Below are 23,163 nucleotides of genomic sequence, written 5' to 3' on the forward strand. Positions count from 1 at the left end.
ATATCCGTGATCAATGTTGGATTGCACCGATAGTGGAAAAGACAAGAGGCAGACGCCTTCAATGGTATGGTCACGTAGTTCGCGCTAAGGAAAATTTACTTGCCAAGATTGGTCTAAACTTCGGAATGATTGCAAGCGATCAAGAGGCCGCCCGAAAAACAATGGCTTAATACAGCGGGTGGGGATTTGAAAGGCTTACGACTGCATCCAGATCAGACCTGTTCGCTGATCAATCCGAACTTTAGCGCTTCGTTAACTTTCTATCTGATTCCCTGACAGCAGTGTTGATTGGCTTTCAATATACTTTCCATAGGTTGTTTAAAAAAGCACGCACAAAAAGTGCGTGTGCAAGTGAGATTTGCCAAGTCATAGTTTTCATATTTTAAAATCTTCGAATGTCATTGCACTTATATTCAAAATTCACAGGTCCGTTAGTCAAAAAGTCCATTAACTGTTGAACTATTTGGACCATAGTGCAATAAATAAAATTCAATTAAGGATTTGAGTAAAGCAAACGGTTGTGACTTTATTCATTCAGAAAATTTATTCCTACAATGTTTGTTTGTTTGAAATAATATTATCATTACTTAGTGTTTCGTGAGTGAAATACTAGTTCTACTTTGTGATGTTAAGGCCTGGGAAATAAAAATAAATTAATAATTTTGTTTACGCAGATATCAAAACGAGTAAATGAGAATATACCTAGACCAAATGTTGAGTTCTGGCTTCCTTGACCTACTTGATTGGTTGCCTGTATTCCAAGGTTAAGACCAAACAATCCGCGTTGCCCACCCAATCCCAACGGCAGCCCGCCTAATCCCAAGGGCAACGCACCCAACCCTAAGGCCTGTCCAACCAAACTCGACCCATTTATGCAATTGCCGGTTACGCAGGCAATGAGAGCAGCAAATAACATCTGAAATGTAACATAATAGAAGGATTGGTAACTTTTTAACCGAATTGAAAAGATCTAAACTAATTAATTATTTCGTATTAACAATTTATGAACTAACTGGAAATTGTAAATTATTGGAGGTACTTTTTAAAATTCTAATCAAGACACTACAACTATTATCCACTTTTCTGAAACTCCCGTGTGAAAACCTCATAATTGATTATGTTTTGTGGACAGTTCATTTTGTTTTTATACTCGTTGCACTTCCAATTAATAAATCTTGCAAAATTTCGCGAAAAGTACCAGCTCATTTTTTTTCACCACTTACAATTAATTTCACCATTTTTGTATGAAGACTCAGCGGTTAAAAACGCTAATTGGAAAATGACTTTATACTGATTTTGAATAACTGAATGATCTGGGTCAGAGCATACTTTATATACCGATGATTGTATTTTTCGAACATAGATTGATAACGCGTTAACATTGTACTGCATTTTTCTGGATTTTCTAAGTCTTTCCTAGAACCTGACCTGCAATTGCCTTCAGGTTTTCGATTTAGATTAGCTTCTTTAGAATTATTAAACCAAAACAGTTTACAAATAGCCACTTTGACGCCAGATACATTCAAGTATCTCAAATAAATGCGATGAAATCAAAACTCGTGTTAATTGTTTATATTAATACTTTGTTTACATCCATATCTCAAAGAGGTAGCCATCCACAATTTTTGAGAAGTGTGGAATAAGAGTGCGGTTGGTGACATAGGAAACATAGTGGATTTTTCAGATAAAGTTTTCAGAAGAGAGGGAACTCTTGCTTACTCTAAGATCAGCATTGACAACTAGGTATTGCATTCATACATAGATAGGGATTCGCACTCGTCTTGAGAATGGGTAATAGCGATCCTAAATGCCACGAAAACGAATATCCTATCTCGTCATAGAAGTTATAATTTTCAAGATTTTGTGGGATCTCTCAACATGTAGAACGGAGGTGTACTTTTTTTCATCGAATATATGTTAGTCATGACGGGCAGAAAGTCGACATTTGGTTAAATTAAGTTAATCGTATATTTTCATCTTTTTTAATTTTTTTGGAATTCTTCTGTCCCTTAAATCCATGCTGGAGGTACAATTCTGCAGTAATGCTGGCTTTACCATAAACGGCGACACCTGAAAGTCTAGTCAAATTCCTCTGATTATTATTCAAATGATGCTAACTTAGAGGTGCTTCCTTCCCTTGCTGCACAGTAAATCATCAAGTGGAGAATAAAGTGAATAGTCTAATATGGTTTTTTGTCAATCCAAGTTTGTTATTAGTTAAAAAGTTAAGTAATCAATACCAGTCATGGTTTCATATATTTACATGGTTATGATTCCAGTAATTACGATTGCACGGCCACATTATTAAAATTGTAATCATGGCCTGTGATTTCAATTACAATAGCGGAATCATGAAATCAATTTGAATCGCACGTTATAATGCCTACCTATAGGTAACATAGGGAAATTCTGTTCAATAAATGGTTTGCGTTTAAGCTGCTATAATATTTAATTTTTCTTTTACTATCACTGCAGTAAAATGGGCTACAAGGTTTTGCAGTTTTCTTATGTAGCAAAATTTTGGTGCACTTACACGCAGCTAGAAATGCAATTATGTATGTAGTATTTTTCGAAATTCGTACACATGACGAGTACTCTTTTTTCAATGGCAGGAAATGAACATTAGTTAACAAACATTTAGAGTGTATAATTATAATAGGTATACAAGTCGGGAAACCGGAAGCTAGGCGCTTCAGGTGTGAAAGGTTTTGTTTGCTTCTTCTGTAAGTATGTTTGAGTGTAGAACTATCCCATTTGTACGTAGCCCGTTATGTATATGCATTTAGCATGTCAGAATTAGTACTTCGGGTTGTAAATTTACACGGTAAAAGCTTTGAGCTACTGTCACTTTGTTACTAACAGTGTGATTTTGATCAAACTTGGGGATAATATGCTTCATATTATATTTTATACTACTACCAAGTTCTATTTCTATATCAAGGGTCGAAAATCACAACCGATAAGAGCTACGATGATGAAATCCGCGCACGGTTGTTGTCAGCCAACAGAGCCTATTTCAGCTTACAAAAACTGTTCCGCTCGAAACGTCTCACCATAGGGTCAAAGCTTTTACTGTACAAGACTATGGTCTTGCCAGTCCTCATGTATTCCTCGGAAACTTGGGTTCTTAGCAAGAAAAATTGCGAACTCTTGGCCGCGTTCGAGAGAAGAATCCTCCGAAGAATTTTGGTCCCCTACATGAGGATGGACGATTCCATAGCCTACATAATGACGAAATCTATGAGCGATACCATGACCTTCCGGTCGTGGATAAAATCCGGCTCAATAGGTTACGCTGGGCGGGTCACTTAATCCGTATGAATGAGGATGATCCAGCCCGGAAAGTCTATAAGGGCAATATCTATGGTAGAAAAAGAAGACGAGGCAGACCCTGCCTAAGATGGAGCGATGGCATAGGTCAGGACGCCAGATAGCTTTTAGGGATATCGAATTGGTGGACGGCGCAAAACCGGGATGTCTGGAGTTCCTTATTAAGGCAGGCCTAGACCGGATACCGATTGTTGCGCCGTTGATGATGATGATGAAAATTAAGGTTTTACTCGATTTCCCCAAAAATATGGTAATATACTATTATTAACTTAATATGAACAGATATCGACATGGAGAGTACTTTGAGGCCTGGGCACCATATAGAGGTAGGTTAATGAATTTTTTCAGATTTTTCGGTTGGGTAGTTTCTGAGAATGAGTCCGCTTCGAAAAGTACCAATCAAAACCTTTCATTTGATACCCCACATGACTAAATTCAATGAAAAAAATTTTTGCACCTCCCTTTTGCATCTATGGGAACTCCCCCTAAATTCATTCTAGAAGGATGTCACTCACTGCATATCTGGGGGTTCTCTCCGAATTTCGTATCAATCGGTATAGCCATTGTTGAGAAAAGTGTTTGTGACAGACAGACAGGCACTCACCAAAACCACCTCCTTCTCATTTCACTCTCCCCACGGAACTCCTATCAAGTATTGCGTTACGAGGCTGGATCAGCTTTTAACTACGGCTCTTTATGGTTCTCTCCCTTCCTTGTTTCCGTCGTAGTTCTTCCTGCCTAAGTTGTTGGTGAATAGCTTGCAGTTCCCTTACAACCTGATTCCAGGCATTCGTTGACTCCAGCATGAACTCCACAATGTTTTCGGGTGCGACCGCTTCCATTCTTGTTCGGTGCGCGGTGAACCTTGGGCAATCAAATATGACATGCTCTGCATTCTCAGCCACGTTACCACATCTTGGGCAGCATGGTGATTCGTCGTGACCAAATCGATGTAAATAAGCACGATAACCTCCATGCCCACTTAAGAATTGTGTTAACTCGTGGCATAATTCCCCATGGCTTCGTTCAAACCATCTCCGAATATCCGCAATGATGCGGTATGTATGTTTGTGACTCGTCCCATCGCTTTTGCCACCCTTCGATAGATTCCCACCGTAACAGTTGCCGTCGAAATGCGCTACACTCCCCAGCTGCCTACGTTTTGTCGTAGAGTCGCCGGCCTTCATTCAAGATGTCTATGGGCAGCATCCCTGCTAGTACACAAGACAAAAAACAGACAGACAGACATTGAACCGATTTTAATAAGGTTTTGTTTTACAAACAAAACCTTAAAAAACTGTGTCCGGATGGCTCAAATGATTAGAGGGCTGGGCTGTCGTAGCGAAAGGTCATGGTCTTTGTCTAACTGATGGCAGAGGAATTTGCTATCGTGAATGGATGTCGTATTAGTTTACTCAGCTGTGAATGAGTTCCTGCTGACCACATTGCCTCCTGCAGTATACTGTAGTGTACGGTCTTTAATGAAGATTGAAGAATTAGTGCAAATGCGCTGATTCAAGACCACCAACTTATTCGATTTTTGTATACAAGGCGATGTCGCGACTCGTAGCTCAAAAAATCACTTCAATGGTTACGCTACTCTAAGATTAGCTAAAAATTCTAAAATACTGTTTCCGGAGTCTTCTGTGAAATCACCCAACAATTCCTTTGGGCCTTACTGGACGCGAATATGTCCAAATGAAATACGGAAAGGTTTCAGCGTTTTCACCACAACTGCAAAAGCGCCTGTTATAAGGTGCGCCCATTTTAGTGGCGTAATTACCTACAGGCCAGTACATGTATCCTGGTAAGTGATAGATGCAGTAAATCTTAAGATAATATGTACATAATACTTTGTTACAGCTGCAAAGGCTGGAGAAGAAGAGAAAATTCTACTGATTAGCGTTTAGTGGGATTCTGCTTCTGACTGTGAAGTGATAGTTATATTTGGAAGTGATAATCATATTTAGATAAATTGCTGTTTCTTGAAGAGGTTACATGCTCTTTCTGTGGAGGAGGGTCTACATAGCAGTACCAGTTGTCCCCTTTCTCAGTCAATTCTAGTTTAAACCAAAGCTTAGTTTAGATCTACAGAGGAAGAGGGCCGCTGGTCCTCGAAATATCGCAGTATGATAAGTAAAAATATATCGGCTGATTCTTCCATTGGAGCTATTGGAAATTTGCAGCAGAATAGACGAATGGAATTCCTAAGCGCGTCGTGAAATGCAGACAGCACAAGTTCGCTGATTTGTTCGAAGCGGGAAGTCGCAGAAGTTGATTTTGCCGTCTAAGATTGGTAAACCTCCAGGCTCCTCCTATCGACCTATGGGCAAAATGTTAGACTGTGTATTCTATAACAGATTGCTCTCGTTTGTTGAGGGTTAAAAAGGCCTTTCAGATTGTCAGTATAGGTTCCGTAAAGGAAGATCAACCATTTCTGCTATCGAATTGGTTACCGGATTGGCCGAAAATGTATTTCACAGAAAGGGTAGTACGAGCAAATATTGCATAGTGGGGTCCCCGAACGTAAAGAATGCGTTCAACTCGGCCACACCATATTTGTAGGCTGCTTAAAGCCAGGATGGTAAGATACACCTTGCTGTATGCTCTCCCAATTTAGGAAGCAGCGCCGCATTATTCATGTAACACACATAAGTTAAGTGCAGTCTATAGAAGAACAGCCTTAAGGTTATACCTTCAGGACCTTCAGATGATGCGACAATTGTCATCGCAGGTATGAGTCCATCTTTCTATATCGCAAGTGAAAAAAGCCGAAAGGAAGAGGCTTATAAGTATATGGCAACCGCGATGCGCTCTATCAAAAAAAGGTCGCTAGACACACAGGATGCTCTCTGCCACCAGGGTGTGAGTGTTAATACCTGTACACGCACCTGATCGCACATACGATGGAGTCCTGAAGGATCCAGAGCACGTATTCTTCCAATGTGCGAGGCTAATGGAAGAAAGGAGAAAACTAGAGAAAATTCTAGGTGAAACACTATCAATGGAGAATTTTGTTTGGGGAATACAACATGCCAGGGGACCTGGGATGCTACGAACTGCTTGATCGTAACGATCCGCAACACAACTGAACCTGCATCTAAAGAATCTTTGGTCTCAGCCTCCTTTTGTTGAAAGTAGTCTTTCAAGTATATAATGGTTGTTGTTTTTCACGGCACATAATTCTATATATGATTTCAAGTCCATTACCAGCAATCTATAACGTATTATTTCAGTGACCACACAAGGGGACAATCTAGAAATTAATATAAACTCCTCGACAGTACACGCCATTACCTCAATCCCGTTTGATCAAGTTTCCTTAAGATTTTATTCACAACTAATAAATAAAAGAAATAGCTCCACCTCGGGATGTTTTCGCCAACTGTCGTCTGACATTACCACAACCAATCTAGTTGGCAATACTTGTGGAGTGAGCTTTCTAAAACAAAATTTGAGCGTTTTGGAAAGCGTGATTATTAACACTGTGAAAGGTTAATATTTTTTTAAAGTAGCACTGTTTGTGATGGACTTCGGCTCGATCATTCCTACCACCTTGTGAAGAACTGTCTCAGTGGTTTTTGCTAAGATCTGCTTAGCAGGGGTTCATCTACACATATAATTTTGTTAAGGTGGAAATGCAAACGACATTCCCAGATTTTCAGTGCAAAAACGGTGAGGCTAATAGGTCCGCAACTTTCTTCTTCTTTCGGAGTTAACACAGCTTGCACTCGACTTCAAAATTGAGAACCGAATACACTTCAAAAGTCTCCTTTCGCGGAGTTACTCTCTACGTTAGCTTCTGCAAACATGATGGACAATATCCTGTCAAAACTAGTGGACTCGCATGCTTGTACTTTGTTTCCCTCAGTAAAAATATTTTCTACCGTGCAGGGCTGTGGAGAGAAAATACGGGCCCGGGCTAAATATTACATGGAAAGCCCAAACTGAAAATTATACAGTCAGGAGTGAAACTTATTATTTCTTTTTTGGATTGATATTTCTATTCCAGGCCCCATGGAAAACTCCGGCTCCTGGAGAAACCCCTATTTTCCTCCTCCCTTTCGACTGACCTGCTGCCGTCCTACTCATTATTTGGGTTCAAGTGTGGAGTTGCGCTGTACAAGTCGTGTTCCGTATTCCTTAGTTGCGGTAGAGGCTTTAAGTAGGCGGGATCTTCCGTCGTCTGAGAACTAGTCTGGAACCGGGGGAATCTTCAAGTCAAGGAATTACTATCACCAACAAGGGAGAGGATGGAGTGAACTATCCATTCAAGGAATCCCTGCCATCCGGTCAAATTCTATTTCACGCAACAAGAAGACCCCGAACATAACGCGCAACATGATTCCATCGGCGAGCGCGCCTTAACATATGTCTGACAATGTTGTTTGAAGAGAGCTCCCCTGTGTCCATATAAAGTTGTTGATTTTTGACAGTGAAAAGCTGAAACCATGAGCCGACACCCACCCGCTTATCCGTTACATCAATATGCCAAGCGTGCAATAAATGCCGCATAATTTCCATATAACCGATCAGACGCGACTTTTTTAGCATCTCTAGTCTTAGCAGACTATCGTAGAAAGCGTCCTATAGGTCCGGCGGGTGGGATGCATCTCAGTGGTACTCCCAACGTGTACTCCACCCTCTTCAGGCCCTCTAGAGTCTCGTAGAGCGGGGAGCCGTCTCCCAGATAATCCCTCAATAGCTACAAGAAATAGCTCTATACGTGGAAAGAATTTTCTAGCATGCTTAGCATATCTGCACATCTTACGGTATTGAAGGCACTTCTAACCTCAAGTGTTACGAGGATCACTACCAGTTGAGATCGACAGTTGTGCGCTTAATCTTGATGAACAGCTCTCTCTGCTCTAAAACCTAACTGCCTTGGAGACAAGTCCCCCGAAGCAGGTATCCTTTCAGCGAGTCTACTCTAAGGCGCTTTTCAAACACTTTTCCGACCGCGACAAGTATTCAAAATGGTCGGTATGCCGACAGTACTTCAGAGCCTCCTTTCTATTTGTTAATTAGCACCGCGCCGAAAAGAAAACTCCCTTTTTCAGGTAAGAGTCGAATGCGCTAGGAAGTAGGTCTGGCCGATGGTGGAACACCAGTTTATACACTTTTGCCGGGATAAAATCGAGTCCTAGCACCTTCTTGTTTTTTAATAGTAAGGACTGCCGCTTCCTAATCATTTGTGAGAAAAAGCGGAAAATATTCGGCGCCTTCCACGTGGTTGCCATCGACGCGTAAGGAATATGCAGCTCCTGATTTTCGCGTAACTTCTGTCGCTCCCTAAGTCCACCTGTAAATAAAAATCCGATCCAAGAGTTCTCCCAACTTTTTTTCACACCTTTGCGCTTTGCGCTTTGTATGCACTTTACAACTGCCCCGCATTTCCTGATACGCCTTTTCGCTTTGTTTTTCCAAAGATAGACGTCGGCGCTCTCAGCTTATATCCAAAGCCATGTGCCCGGTTTAGCGACTTCCTCTGCGCTTTTTTCGCATCATCACTGGAGGATACCGAGGTTGCCGTTTCCGCCACGGGTGTCACAACACTTTCCGAGTCGTCTTCTTTATTTGGTTGCGCGCATCCTGGTATCTCGACGAGTATTTCAGCTCTTGCTGCCTCCTTTACCAGGCGCTTCAATTTCCCTCATACACGGACCGGAACAAGCAATTGGGATGTCACCGGCATTGAATAATCCTGCCATCAAAAACTGGCAACTAGCTTCTCATAATAACAGGTGACAGAACCTTAATGCTGCTAGACATACCAAACTTTTCCTGTTGGAACCAAAAAAACATACTGCAATTTTACCCGGTCGAAAAGCCGGGAGACTTGCAGTTGTATTGTCGCCATTCTGACCGGCCATAATTCACTTCCTAGGCATATGTTCAGAATAGAGATTCTTCAAGATGATACATGTCCATCGTGTAATGAGGAAGCGGGATCGAAGGAATATTTTCGATGTGAGTACTCCTCATATGGATGCATTAGACATTAGATTTTTGGTGCTGATATCCTCCAATGGCAACGGGTAGCATCAGCAAATTCAGGATGTCACACACACCCATCTTTTCACGTTCGCCTGTAGTAGGACTGTCGTTGCAGCTATTTTAACTATTTTCCTCACTTTCATACTATTCTACTATAGTAGGTCATTATGCTTATGTGTCTAAACTTATTTGCACCCAGTTGAGCCTCTTTTACGCTTTATGCTAACTTTTCACTGTATGCCAATTATATTATATGGGCCCCATAAATCTCTATGTAGGCCGTAACACACGTACGTACTATCGGCGTTAGTCCGACTTTTCGAGAAACTGGCACTCCTCCGCCACTGTTCTGCAGCGCGTAGCTCTAGTGAAACACATCCGATGGTCCTCTTGAGCTAAATCAGCCTTTCCGAATGTACGACTTTAGAGGCATCTGACAAATTTCTTCATTTAATATTACCTGAAGTCAGAATATAGCGATGATACGCATTGTTGAAGATTGCTTCCATATCGCAGTGCAAAGAGGGCATTGGTGTTGATATTGAGAAAGTTGCATTTCCAAATTTTGGACAAAACACCAAAAGTAGATTTAGTACTATTACGCTTGGGTCGAGCGTTTTGTTTGGTGTCGGTGTCGGCAATAACAACGTCTCCTAAATATACAAATCATTCAATGTCTTCGATGTTCTGCCATTAATGCAAAAATGGCAGGTGTGATGACCAATCAGACTGAGAACATTGGTTTTGTTGGTGTTTATCTTCTGTTAGACCCTACTTACATCTTTCTCCAAATTCAGAGCATGTTCATGATTCAATGCGAGAGCAAGCATATGTCAGCAGCGTGATTGAGGTGTTTGAAGGAAGATGACATCGTCCACTGAAACCTTTCCACGCCTTTTAGCCAAGGTTATATGAAGAACGCTACCGATAAAAAGAAGAAAAGCTCCCGCTTTGGACTTCAAATCCCTTTGAGGCTTCATCCTGATGTAGTACGTCCCATTTAGCGTATTCGTGTGGCGCTCTGATAATAGCTATCTTAGTGGATCTACAAAACGAGAAAAAGCACTGAAATATTGACAAACTTCAAAAGGTACTAAACTTAATAACGGTGGTAATAAAAAAGACAAAACTAATCACTAATGCCTTGTAAGTCCGACATGCGACTGAAGAGGACCTTTGGGGATGGTTGGATTTGGCGCCTGTCTTAAACAAATTCTTCCGGACTATTGGAAGCAGCATCAGTACCAGCGTACAACTTGAAGAAGAATATGAATATTGTCAGCTAGCACTTAAGAAGTTGCCCATATACAGTTGCCAAGCTATGCACTCTAACTTCATTCAATGCCCTAAAGGCGACAAAACAGAAGACGCAATGAATCTCCTTGGAAAGTGCCTCTCCGTGTACAGATGCATTCTGAGGTGTTGTTATCCTCAGATGACCGCCCTGACAAGGTGGTATGGTTTATTGTAGCCAAAAACTTTACTACCTTTGGAGCTAAATATGTAGAGCGGTGTTGGCTGTGGCATAATAGATATAGTAGCTAAATAAATTTCTTTCATCTCTGGTTTCTTGTCCTTCAATTATTGAGTTGATAATGAGTTCCTATTAGCAAAACCCTTGACCAAACTTGGAAGCACTTCTATTCCTCGGACAGAATTTTGTTAGTCTCGACGTGGATATTGATTTATCCACTAATAATGAACATTATTAATTTGTCGAGGGTTGGCAGCAAGTAATCGGTCTTGTATCTCCGAGGTTTAATACCACATCCTTTTTATGAAGAAGGTAAGTTATTTCCGTAGTGACAAAGGGTGAAAACACCTTCGACCGAGAAATAACCGTATTTATACCATGCGCCAACCGACCGTATATTGTGGTGAAATTCTTATACCAGAAGCTCTATATCCTATTCAGGGCAGGACCGCTCCAGTTTCTTGAGGGCCCCATACTAGCGACATGGCGGGTGCATTCGGTGGTAATCTTCACGATGCCCAACATGCTGGGCAGTTAACCCCTGAAGTCTACCTCAATAGTCCTTTGCCATCGCTACTGAAAACTGCGAACTGATGGGATCCGTTAAGTAACCTGATAAAACGTTACTGGCTTCTCGCATAGTTTGCATTCTGATCACCCGACCAGTAACTTTTGCCATACCATCGTAACCTGCTGGATACAGAAGTTTCTGTTTGAATATGTCATCACGGCGCTTTACCGTACCACGAATAGCAGTTTTGACATCATGCTATTCATTGCAGGAGTCAGACCCAGCCACCAAGTCAAACGACTTCCGCTGCTATCGTCCTGGCCTTAGATTATTATTATTATTAATTTACAATTTGCCCATACGATCTATTGTGTAAAATGAAACCTGCTGTTATCGGCTTTGAAAATATAAGCGAACGGCTAAGCACTCTGCGTTTGCGAGGCAAGTTTAGAAATATAAGCCTCGTAAACGTTCACGCCCCTACAGAGGAGATTGCAGAGTCGAAAAAGGATACCTTCTACGAGGCAGTTGAGTGGACCCTCGAAGCCTGTCCCAAGTATGATATCAAAATGATGCTTAGAGATTTCAACAGTCAAGTAGAGATGGAGCCAGTATTTAGGCGATACGTTGGCTCCCATAGCTTACATAAGGATACCAATGATAACGAACTGCACATTATCCAGTTAGCAGCATCACACGAAATGGTTGTCGAAAGTACCTGGTTTGCGCGGAAAGCGGTCCACAAACATAAGTGGGCCTCTCCAGACGGGACCACTTTCAAAAAAATTTACAACATTCGGATTTACACCGCCACCTCTCAGCCTCCATAAATGTCAGAACATATAGCGAGGTCAATACAGACTCGGACCACTACCTCCTTGGCGTGGTGCTCCCCCCCCCCCCCTCATTCCCCTCTGACAATCAGGTGAGAGTGAATACTGAAGCCATTCACAACACAGCCCTCTGCCACACCTATATGAGGGAAATGAATGCCACAATAACCGCAGTCAACAGAGGTCCTGGAGATGAAGCATCAATAAATGATCTTCACAACCACCTGAAGAATGTTATCGTTGATACAGCCACACATATACTTGGCCCCAGCCGCAAAAAAACTCGGAACGGCTGGTTTGACGATGAATGTAAGCTGGCAACGGAACGGAAGAATTCCGCATACCGAGAAATGTTGCATTCTCAAAGAACGCAGGCACGCGCAGAGACTTATCATGAACTCCGTCGCGCGGTGAAGCGACTTCACAGACGGAAAAAGGAAGCCTGGGAGAATCAACAAGTCTCTGAACTAGAAAAGTACAGGGAGCAATCGCATCAGGTGCGGAAGTTTTACCAACAAGTCAGCAGGATGAAGCCTTACATACCTCGATATTCATCCTGACGAGACAAAGAGGGAAATCTAATTTCCGACAGAATGGGCATATTAGAGCGATGGGATGAACCTTGATGAGCTACTGAACCACCAGAGCATCGGCGAGTTGTAGGTCCCGCCAACTGAAGACGACGGACAAACACTACCACCACCAAGTATAGGAGATACACTCCGTGCAATTCATCGGCTTAAAAATCATAAGTCGCCAGGAGCCGTTGAAATTACATCCGAATTTGTTAAATATGGAGGCGACCAATTACACCAAGTGGTTCATCAACTTGTGCTCAAGGTGTAAGACAGCGAATCAATGCCTGACGATTGGCAACGAGGCATTATCTGTCTCATACACAAAAAGGGAGATATCACACAATGCAGCAATTATAGAAGTATCACGTTGCTGAGTACCATCTATAAGATATTCTCCACTATCTTGCTAGGCCGGAAGCCCCATACGCCCAGAACATCATTGGCCCATACCAAAGAGGCTTCACTCCAGGCAAATCGGCAACAGATCAGATTTTCGCTGTGCGGCAAGCGATGGAAAAACTGTTGGAATATGGACACCAGTTGTTCCATTTATTCATCGACTTTAAAGCCGCCTATGATAGCATAGCCAGGGTAAAACTGTACACGGCCATGAGAGAATTCGGTATTCCGACGAAATTGATAAGACTGACTAGGCTGACCCTGACCAATGTGCGAGGCCAGATAAAAGCAGCAGGATCACTCTCAAGACCATTCGACATTAACAACGGTCTACGACAAGGGGATGTCTTATCATGCGTCCTCTTTAACCTGGCCCGAAAGTGATCCGTGATGCAGAGGTAAATGAAAGAGGTACGATCCTCTTTAAGTCCACCCAACTACTGGCCTATGTTGACGATATCGATATCATGGGAAGAACCACACGAGACGTACAAACTGCCTTCATGCAGATCGAGCAGGCGCCGATTGGCGCGAGATCTTGGGCTGCATATCAATGAAGGCAAGACAAAGTATATGGTGGCAACGTCAGCGAAAACCAACCAACCAACAACATCAAACCGCACTGCTCAAACAGGAAGAATAAGGATAGGAGAATACAATTTTGAGACCGTTGATAATTTCTCCTATCTGGGGTCGAAAATCGCAACCGATAACAGTTACGATGGCTGGTAGTGGTGGACCGCGGGGCAAAACCGGGATGTCTGGAGTTCCTTATTAAGGCAGACCTAGACCGGATACCGGTTGTTGCGCCGTTCTTGATGATGATGATCTATTGTGTATCGATCCTGGTGCCATTTGCAAGAAGATTCGCTCACAGTCCATGTAAGGAGTTTTTTATCCGCGAGCGAGGTTGAAAAGCAAGGAAGGTCCGAAATCTACCCCTCCTGATAATATGTATCATCCTCTGAGATAAATACTTAACAATAGCATTTCATGATAAACGAGAGAAAAGTGCATGGTCTATCAACATTTCCACCTTTTTGGTATCTAAGTATTTGGTATCTAAGAGTGCTCCCCTGTTGAAAAGGAAGGACACCTCTACTTAAATTGGGTACTTTTTTAAAATCATATCTAGGTGGCATTGACATTTGTTCTTTCAATTATTCGTTTGGAGAATAAACACAGCTTTTAGATTCAAACTTTTATTATGTCGAATTTCATAAATATTGCTTAAATATCAGTGGTATATACAACCAAAAAAAACTTATTGATCACAAATGAACTTATGGTGATGGCAATCCGTACTCTTGGCTGGGCTCCTGAATGGTGATCGTTTGTTGGGGTGGATATTCCACATGAACATTTGGTGTAAAGTTGATTTCATTGTATGGTCGCTCCGGGTAGATCCTATATTTCATGTTACATTATCGATACTAAATAAAGTAAATTTGACATTGCCCTCTTACCTGTATATTGGTTGTGGTTCATAGGAGTGAATACTAGAATGGGTGGTAATACGTTCGGTGTCTTCACTGTTCCTCAGAGAAGGGAAGAGACTTTTTCTCGACAATAGACTACTCACTCCAGGTAAGAGAGATTGTAAAACTGCTCCTCCAGCTGGTTTAGCACGTAATTGGCTTAAGGGAAGGCCCAAACCAGAAATTGCCCTGATTGGAAGCAGCGCTAATAATCCTTGGGGACGTGCTAATTGTGAGGGACCGCCCTGCAGCAGTCTTGCAATTTTGGCAAGTTTAAGAGCTTTAGCGGCTTTCACTGCGGCGACTTTAATTCCAATGGTCTTCTTGGCCACCTTAAATGGTGCTAGGGCGATACTTTTAACTGCTGCAGCGGTTGCTTTTGCCTGAAAAATATTTGAGTTAGGTAATTTCAAAGGATATTGTTTTATAGTCCGACTTACAGCAGCGGCGGTTTGTTTCGCGGCAGTTTTCACTTTCACTGCAACTTCCTTGGCAACAACACCTTTTGCCAACAGCAAGGGTTTTTTGGCCGCAATTATTTTCGCTTTGAGTAAAGTTCCTTCCGATTCATTAATCAGAAGAATACCCAAAAACTGAGGAAGAAATTATACTAATTAATAATGTTCACCAGCACCTTAAATAATTCTAGTTTATACCATAAGCACAAACACGGGGCGGATGAACATTTTAGTAATCACAAATTTCACTACACTCAATAAAGGTTGGTAACAATTGACTCTATTTGTATTCATTGGAATCGCCGTACTGATATTATTTTTGAAAGTACTTTCGTATTTTATATGCCTCGAGTTCCTGGATGACTTTAGTTCCCACCGCTCTAATATTTCACTTTTTCAAAATCGTAATTTCAACACTTTGTAAAATGTGCTAGCAGCCAAACGCTTCTGTAATACAATAGAGTCGAGTATGCGGATCTGAGGGCCCATCATACGCTACAGGGCAAAATTAAGGTCTCCCAAAGTGACAACATTCAAGTTATTTTCGTCATTTCTGATTTTCAATTTAATAATTGTTCGATTCGTAAATTGTTTGGGTTGTCTCGATTGACCGGTTCGTATCTATGTATAATACTTTGATGACCGCTTACAAAAACTATCTTGAAAATAAATATAATGTCTTAAGGAAGGTGGTGAGGAACCTGACCCCGTAATGATAATGGACTCTAGTTCAAAACACACATGCACGTCTTCGACCAGTTTCCAATCAATTATGCGCATAACTACAGCAAAGGGTTTATCTGCAAAATCTAGGTAACATATTTTCACCATATTTGCGTTAAATAGTGTGTGGACGATCCTGGAAAACAGGTGAGTACTATTTGCAATTTTCTTGCTCTTTTAATAGTTTCATGTTTAATAGAATGAAATTTCATTTGTGATTTCTAAATTTAGTAAATACTTTTTTCAATCTTCTATGCACATAGTAGACGATAGATACTTATACCGACCGAAAGATATTAGAGCAAACTGAATAACTTTGCATATGATCCGTGTCTTAATTATATTTGGGATGTCCCAGAAAATTGAGTTTTAAGTGGCTTCTTTCGTCAATCGAAGCTGATTCATGCGGATTACATCATAAATTATAATAAAAAGTAAAATTTTGATAAATTTTGATTTTGATTTTGCAAGACAATAATTAAAATAACGTTCTTAGCTCATCTGAATATTACAAAGCAACATTTAATTTTTAAGGTTTTATGTGAAACAAAGCCTTATTAAAATCGAGTCGATGTCTATGTTTCCGTCTGTCTGTCTGTTTTCTTTTTTATGGATGGAGGTGTAAATCTGACAAAGACACTGCTGCGCCAGGTTGCAGCAGCGGGGGGGATTCTCACCCACTAGACCCACCACGCCTTCTTCTTTCTCCGCGGGACCGCCGCAAAGCATTACTTCGCAGGGTGGACTGCGCTTCAAGCGACCAAGCCGTTCCGTTCTTCGCGTCTTCCTTGCGCGCTCTTCCAAGTTCCTCCTGTATTCTTTTGATTGCGGAGTTCACCGCACACCAGTTTTCCTCCGACTTCAACATTTCCCCAAAGATGTTCTGCGGGCTTAGATTGGTTTTCAGGGAGTCTTCAAGACTCCTCCTTTCGGAGCAAAGTCGTGGACAGTAGAACATAACATGCTCCGGGTCTTCAGGTGTGCAATCACATTCAGGGATTCAAGGGAGAATCATCCAGCCTGAATTGGTGCAGGTACTTCCTGTAACCACCATGTCCTGATAGGAATTGCGTCAGATGGTAGTTAATCTCGCCGTGTCGTCGCTGGATCCACTCCTCAATACGGGGAATCAAAGTTTGGGTCCAGTGACCTCTCTGCGACTCTCGCCTTGCCGCCTTTCGGTATTCTGCATCCTTTTCAGGATGATTCATTTTTCTTGTCTCGTACAGGCAGCGTGTCTCATTTGCCAGAATGTCATTCTCGCTATAACACACGCTGCCTCGCCTGATATTGTTCTGAAGGCGCTGCACACCCTTAGCGCCACTAAGCGGTAAGTCATATTTACCCTCCTACGATTACTCTCACACGCTAGTGCTTCCTCCCAAACTGGTGCCGCGTATAATAGTGTGGAGCGAACCACTACGGCCACAAGTAATCTACGACTGTATCTTGGGCTTCCAATATTAGGCATTATCTGCGCTAATGATACGCTGGTATTTGCCGCTTTCTCACAGGTATAGTCCAGATGTTCCTTGAAATTGATTTTAGCGTCAATCATCACCCCTATGTATAACCGGTTTCGAAGTGACAACGTGACCACCAACACGAATATTAATCGTATTCCTCTTCCTACGATTGGTAATCAAGACCGCCTCCGTCTTTTGTTCCGCAAGGTCAAGCTGAGCCATCTCCAGCCACGCTTTTATGGCGCTGATGGTTTCGTTAGCGTACATTTCAACGTCTTCAGGTTGTTTCGGGACGACAACCACAGCTAGATCATCTGCGAAACCGATTATCGTGGCCTCCTTTCGCACGGGAAGGAGAAGGACCCCATTGTACATGACGTTCCATAGGAGAGGACCCAACACTGAGCCCTGTGGTACTTCTGCGGTGACGGTGTTCTGCTTGGATCCCTCATTCGTGTCGTACCAAAGTGTCCTCTCCGAAAGGTAACTGTCGAGGAGCTTAGTCCAATAACTAGCGACACCCGTTTTAGTCAGTGAGCTTTTTATCCACTCCCAACTTGCAGAATTGAACGCATTTTTGATATCCAACGTCACCATGGCGCAGCATTTTTTAGATAACATCGCGTCTCGAGCCAGTTTCAAAACAACGTCTACGGCATCGATCGTTGAATGGGCTTGACGAAATCCAAATTGTCGCTCCGATGGTCCATCGGGGGAGGGAACAGTCTGTTGTAGATGACTCCTTTCGAGCATTTTTCCTGCGTGTCGATGAGGCAAATCGGTCGGTATGATGATGAGTATCCTGGGTGGTTATTCGGCTTCGGGAGCAAAACTAGTGATTGCCTCTTCCACCGGTCGGGGAAAACTCCTTCTATCATGCATGTTTCAAACACGCTGATAAACCAGTCGGGTCTGGTCTTAATAGCGAGTTTAAGAGCTCTATTGGGAACAGCATCCAGACCGGGTGCTTTGTTATCACCAATTCTTCGGCAAATTTTCGTAAGTTCCTCCTCAGTTACCGCAGGTATGGTGTAAACGTCCAATGCTTGCTTGTGTTCTTTGCGCTCCCCTTTATCCGCCTGCCTTTCGCAGTTTGTTGTGGATAGATACGACGACTGAGAAGTTTCTCTGGTATGCGCATTTCTCCTAGAGTCTCCTCTAGGTTCTTCCTTTCCTCCACAAACCTTCGACAGTGGAAGAATACATGACCTGGGTCCTCTGCGACTCCATCGCAGTTTGGACAATCGGGTGAGGTATTTAGTTTAAACCTAAACAGGTACTGGCAATGTCCTCCATGCCCCGTGAGAAATTGAGTAAGATTATAATTAATCTCACCGTGTCGTCTCTCCAACCACTCCTTGATGGTAGGGATGAGCCTATGTGTCCACCGACCCTTTCCCGAGCCTTCCCATCGCTCTCGCCATCTTTTTAGAGATCTCTCCCTTTCGACGTTCTTTATCTGCGATAAAGGAGAGATAGACTTCACATTATATATATGCGTCATCTCATCTGCCAAGATGTCAATCAGCATCATTCCAGAGATGACGAATGCTGCATCATCTGAGACAGTCCTGAATGCCGAGCACATCCTTAGGGCTGTTCTTCTGTAGACTGAACTCAGCTTTAACGCTAACAGTTAAATGCAACCTGCAATGCCTTTCCCCAAACTGGAGCTGCATAGAGCAGGATCGAATATACTACCCTAGCTATAAGCAACCTGGAAGCATGCCGTGCCGCTCCTACGTCCGGCATCATCCTTGCCAGGGCCACACTTGCAGAGGATGCTTTATCATAAACATACTGCACGTATTGCTTATAGCTAAGCTTCTCGTCTATCCTCACTCCCGAGTATTTGATGCCATGGGATGATTGGGGGGGATATGATTCCCAATTTGAATAAGGGCAAAATTTCTTTTACGGCGGTTGGTGATGAGGACCGCTTCCGTTTTTTCCTCCGCAAGTATCATACCAGAACTCTAGCCAACCCTTAACAATACTGATCGCTTCGCATGAGTATAACTGAGCATCTTCAAGGTATTTTACGACCGCAACCAGCGTTATATCGTCGGCGTAGCCCACCAACGTGGGGAAAATGCATACAAGTACATCGTTGTACATGATGTTCCACAGCAGTGAGCCCAGTACGGAGCCCTGTGGGACACCCGCGGAAACAACGTACTCCTAAGGTCCGTCATCGGTGTCATACCAAAGCCTCCGTTCTTGTAAATAGCTGTTGACAATAGCTTCACGATAAGCGGGAATACCAATCTTCGCCAGCGATTCCCGTATTAGGTTCCAATTGGCCGAATTGCATGCATTTCTCACATCCAGGGTCACTACTATGCAATATTTGCTAGTACTGTCCTTTCCGTGGATTGCATCTTGGGCCAAGCCAGTAACCATTTTTATGGCATTAATGGTTGATCTGGCTTTACAGAATCCATACTGCCGATCTGAGAGATCTTCCTGGCTCTCAACAACCGGCCCTATTCGGAACGCCATCCAGACCCGGAGCTTTGTTATCTCCTATCCTAGCGCAGATCTCCAGCAGCTCGTCACTGGTGACTGGCGGTATTGCCGTGTTGTTCAGAGGTCGCTGGAAGCTGTTTATGCCCTCCTCTTGCTGTGGGAATAACCCCTGGATAATTTTTAACAAGAGTGAAGGGCACGTGATTTGCGGAGATGATCGGCCTATGAATCGCTCTATTACGATTCTATAGGCGCTCCCCCAAGGGTTTGCGTCCGCTTCCGAACAAAGCTCCTTAAAGCTTTCCCTCTTGCACCGTTGGATGGTGAGCTTGAGGGTTTTGCGAGTTTCCTTATAGGCGCGCTCTTTTTGCCCTTGGTCGATTCTGCCTACCGCTCTCTGAGCCGCTCTTCTGGCTCGGTGACAAGCTGCTCGAAGGCCGGCCAGTTCAGTATTCCACCAGTAGTTTGGCCTGCTACTGGGGAATGAACACCTCCTAGGCGTGGACGCGTCACATGCTTTGGCGATGCTTTGGGCCACATGGACAACTTAGTAGATATCCTTACAATCTTCGAGGAAGATACAATAATCTCAAAGAATACATTGACAATTTATGGGTTGTTGATACCTGTCATGTTAACTATAACATGCACTATCATAGTCGTATGAGAAATCCTTTGGGAACTGTCTTCGTTGAGGTAAGGACCTGGTTTGGGTCTCATTGCCAGCGACCAGCAGCCCAAACATTTCAATTGCATTGTTAACATTTTTCTTTCTTTTCTCATCTGAAAAACCTTGTTCAGAAATGTTCAGTTAAAAATCCTCCTGGAATTTCTTCTATGACAAGCTCTGGAAAATACCTTATCGAGATTGTACATATACAGGGTGTCCAGAAAGTCAACGATAATACCTAACGGGGTAGAGCAACTCACAAGCATCCAGAAAAACATAAAATGACTTTAGTGAAAAGTTGATGGTATTCAAGATAATGGCCATTTACTGGAATTTGTCCTCCTGAATCAAATTTTCGAGTGACACTCTTAAAAAAATTCATATTCTTAGATTCTGATTTCAGTTTTTCTATACTAGCTGTATTTTCTATATTGGCCGCATTAATTTAGAGGCATATTATGCCATATTCCTATGAATCAATCAAGTCATTTGAATGAATTCTCGTAGACAAGTTGAAGTTCTAAATCATCAAGCAATGACTTCACTAATTTTAATTTTTTTAATGAAATGCTAATAATGGAAGTGTAGTTTTTATTCGATATAAAGTAGAATTAATTATTTATTACTACACAATGTAGGCGTTTGAAAAGATGTTCGTTGACCTGAAAAGGTTGATGTTTTCTTTCTTGTTGTTTGATTTTTTCTTGATTAAAAACGCTGATTGCATTTCCAGGTGGTTTTCTGTATATTTTTTGAAAAAAGGTCAAATATTTAGAAGTGTTTCTTGTTTCACTTTTGATGGTTTGTCGTTTAAAATATCTATTCTCGCTAGTTATGTATATGCTCATACAACTAGCTTTTGGGAATCAGCTCTTGGCCTATAATTACACTTTTTCAACCGCAACTCACTCCCTTTGCATCCAATTTTAAAGTATTATGAATGAAAATCTTTCATTTAAGTGGTAATACTACCTTATATTCATGAGATCGACGTTCATTTTCTAAAATTTGTAGAAGAAAAAGGTTTTAACATTTTTTAATTTCGTTGTTAGGGTTTTGTGGAAAATAAAACCTTACTAAAATCGGTTCAACGTCTTTCTGTCCGTCTGTCGAAAATAATCTTATTTCTGACATTGGGTGAAGTGCAGCGGAGTGGTGACCCAAAATGTGTGCCCCAAAAAGTGAAACAGATTTCGTTCTCAGAAGCTTTCCAACCGAAATGTCTAAAAAAATCGTGGTGATGTACCTATACAAAATCTAGGTATCAAAATCCCACCACGATATCTGGGCAAATAAAGTTAATAATGGCATATTACTATATTGTTGAAATTTACTTGGGGACCCTCTTCACGTCTATTGTAGATGCCCACAATTTCGCAGCAACATATCTGGTTATATATCGCATGATACTGGCAAGTTTCCCGGTAATCGTATTGAAATCAACAAAGTTATAGTATATAAAATTAGTACTTTTTATGAAAGCGTTGTTAATAGACCTTTATTTGAGACTTTATCCAACTTCTCCTGCGGTTTTGACCAAACCTTGCATTCAAAGAAGAAAATGTAAATGCAGACACACAAAAGGGGTCAAAAAATCTCTGAAATTCTAGTTCAAACTTTAGTGACGAGTATTGCGATTATTTCGGTATAAAAATTATTAAAATCAGTAGTTCCTGAGAAAAATGAGAAGTTTTGAAATACATGTTTTCGATATAAACGGGTTCAAAGTTTCATAAGATATTTGGGATCATTCAGGATGTGAAAACTTGTTCAGTTGTTTAAAGACAAGCCTAAAGAATAAAGCAAACAAGTCAGGAAACGCTTCAGACGCCTCAGGTATAAAAGGTTTTGTATTTCCCTGTGTGAGGAATGGTGAATGATTAACAATTCAGTTACCCTCTACTTTTTAAAAAGCCATTTACACACATAATTTGTTCTAAAAAGTAATGTACTGATAGCATTCAACCTCATACGCTTCATACTAGGAGTTCAATATTATTAATAAATGTGAAGAAGCTACCCTATAACGTAACAGACAGGCAGACAAACGGGCAGACAGACATCGAATCGATTCTAATAAGGTTTTGTTTCACACAAAACCTTAAAAAGGGCTCGGGTGAAATCAATTATTTATAAATGGAATTTTAATATTTCATTTAAATGCCAATTATTCTCATTAATTATGACGTCGGCATCTTATTTGCATTTCTTAGGCTGCAGTAAATTCGCGCGAAATGGTTAAGTTAGATCTACTGTAACTTTGACACTAATTGCCGGATTTTCATGGCATGCGGATGCGGGATACTATCCTCTATGTCGGTGCAAAATTGAGTACTCCCAGAACGAATATAAAGGGGGTTTTCAGTTAATTTCTAAAAGTTGGTAATATACAATTAGTAAGCTTTTTTGAGCAGATATGAAAATTTACACAAAACTTTAAAAAAGAATTAAGCAAATCGAATAATGAATGGCCGAACAATCTCAAAAAGTATCCTGAAGAACGTGGTGGCATAAACAGAATTTATATGAAAAATGTGCTGTATTGTGTCTACTTGTTAGTAGTCACTTGTATGAAATCTCCCGACTTGCCTTAAAAGAAAATTTTCAAAAAAAGTTGTTCAGAGTTTCAACTTTGAGGGATGGTTCTTGAAACTGAAGTTAGTAAGTAGTAGTAGGTTATGAAAAGTCCCCTTAAAGACATCACCTTCAAGACAGTTAAGATGCCCTTAGTCGATCCAGAAGCATTTGTACCTCAGCCTTCGCTGGGGCAAAGGCAA

General features: G+C 41.7%; 2 protein-coding genes across 4 annotated transcripts; both read right to left on the minus strand.

Moving 5' to 3' along the window:
- Window positions 1–523: 523 nt before the first annotated feature.
- LOC119646615 lies at window positions 524–1,322 on the minus strand. Of its 2 annotated transcripts, none has more exons than XM_038047121.1 (3): window positions 1,224–1,322; window positions 703–916; window positions 524–635 (listed from the first exon to the last, which is right to left on the minus strand). In XM_038047121.1, the coding sequence occupies exons 1-3, from the start codon at window positions 1,236–1,238 to the stop codon at window positions 616–618; spliced, it is 249 nt and encodes an 82-aa protein (XP_037903049.1). In that variant the 5' UTR covers window positions 1,239–1,322; the 3' UTR covers window positions 524–615. The 2 variants fall into 2 exon arrangements, with proteins under 2 accessions (XP_037903049.1, XP_037903048.1); XM_038047120.1 differs by lacking the exon at window positions 1,224–1,322 and adding an exon at window positions 1,014–1,165.
- Window positions 1,323–14,381: 13,059 nt separating this feature from the next.
- Window positions 14,382–15,486, minus strand: LOC119646842. Of its 2 annotated transcripts, XM_038047459.1 has the most exons (4): window positions 15,257–15,486; window positions 15,041–15,193; window positions 14,589–14,983; window positions 14,382–14,529 (listed from the first exon to the last, which is right to left on the minus strand). In XM_038047459.1, the coding sequence occupies exons 1-4, from the start codon at window positions 15,350–15,352 to the stop codon at window positions 14,406–14,408; spliced, it is 768 nt and encodes a 255-aa protein (XP_037903387.1). In that variant the 5' UTR covers window positions 15,353–15,486; the 3' UTR covers window positions 14,382–14,405. The 2 variants fall into 2 exon arrangements, with proteins under 2 accessions (XP_037903387.1, XP_037903386.1); XM_038047458.1 differs by having other exon boundaries at window positions 14,589–15,193.
- Window positions 15,487–23,163: the final 7,677 nt, after the last annotated feature.

Source organism: Hermetia illucens, chromosome 1 (assembly GCF_905115235.1).
Source record: "Hermetia illucens chromosome 1, iHerIll2.2.curated.20191125, whole genome shotgun sequence".
Lineage (NCBI taxonomy): Eukaryota > Metazoa > Arthropoda > Insecta > Diptera > Stratiomyidae > Hermetia > Hermetia illucens.

Coding starts and splice junctions, on each gene's coding strand:
- LOC119646615 (XM_038047120.1), bottom strand. CDS start 1,109: ATGAGGTTTTCACACGGGAGTTTCAGAAAAGTGGATAATAGTTGTAGT. Junction 917..1,013: donor CCAATAATTTACAATTTCCA/GTTAGTTCATAA, acceptor GTTACATTTCAG/ATGTTATTTGCTGCTCTCAT. Junction 636..702: donor GAACTCAACATTTGGTCTAG/GTATATTCTCAT, acceptor TTTATTTCCCAG/GCCTTAACATCACAAAGTAG.
- LOC119646842 (XM_038047458.1), bottom strand. CDS start 15,352: ATGAATACAAATAGAGTCAATTGTTACCAACCTTTATTGAGTGTAGTG. Junction 15,194..15,256: donor GCCCCGTGTTTGTGCTTATG/GTATAAACTAGA, acceptor TTTCTTCCTCAG/TTTTTGGGTATTCTTCTGAT. Junction 14,530..14,588: donor GAACCACAACCAATATACAG/GTAAGAGGGCAA, acceptor CATGAAATATAG/GATCTACCCGGAGCGACCAT.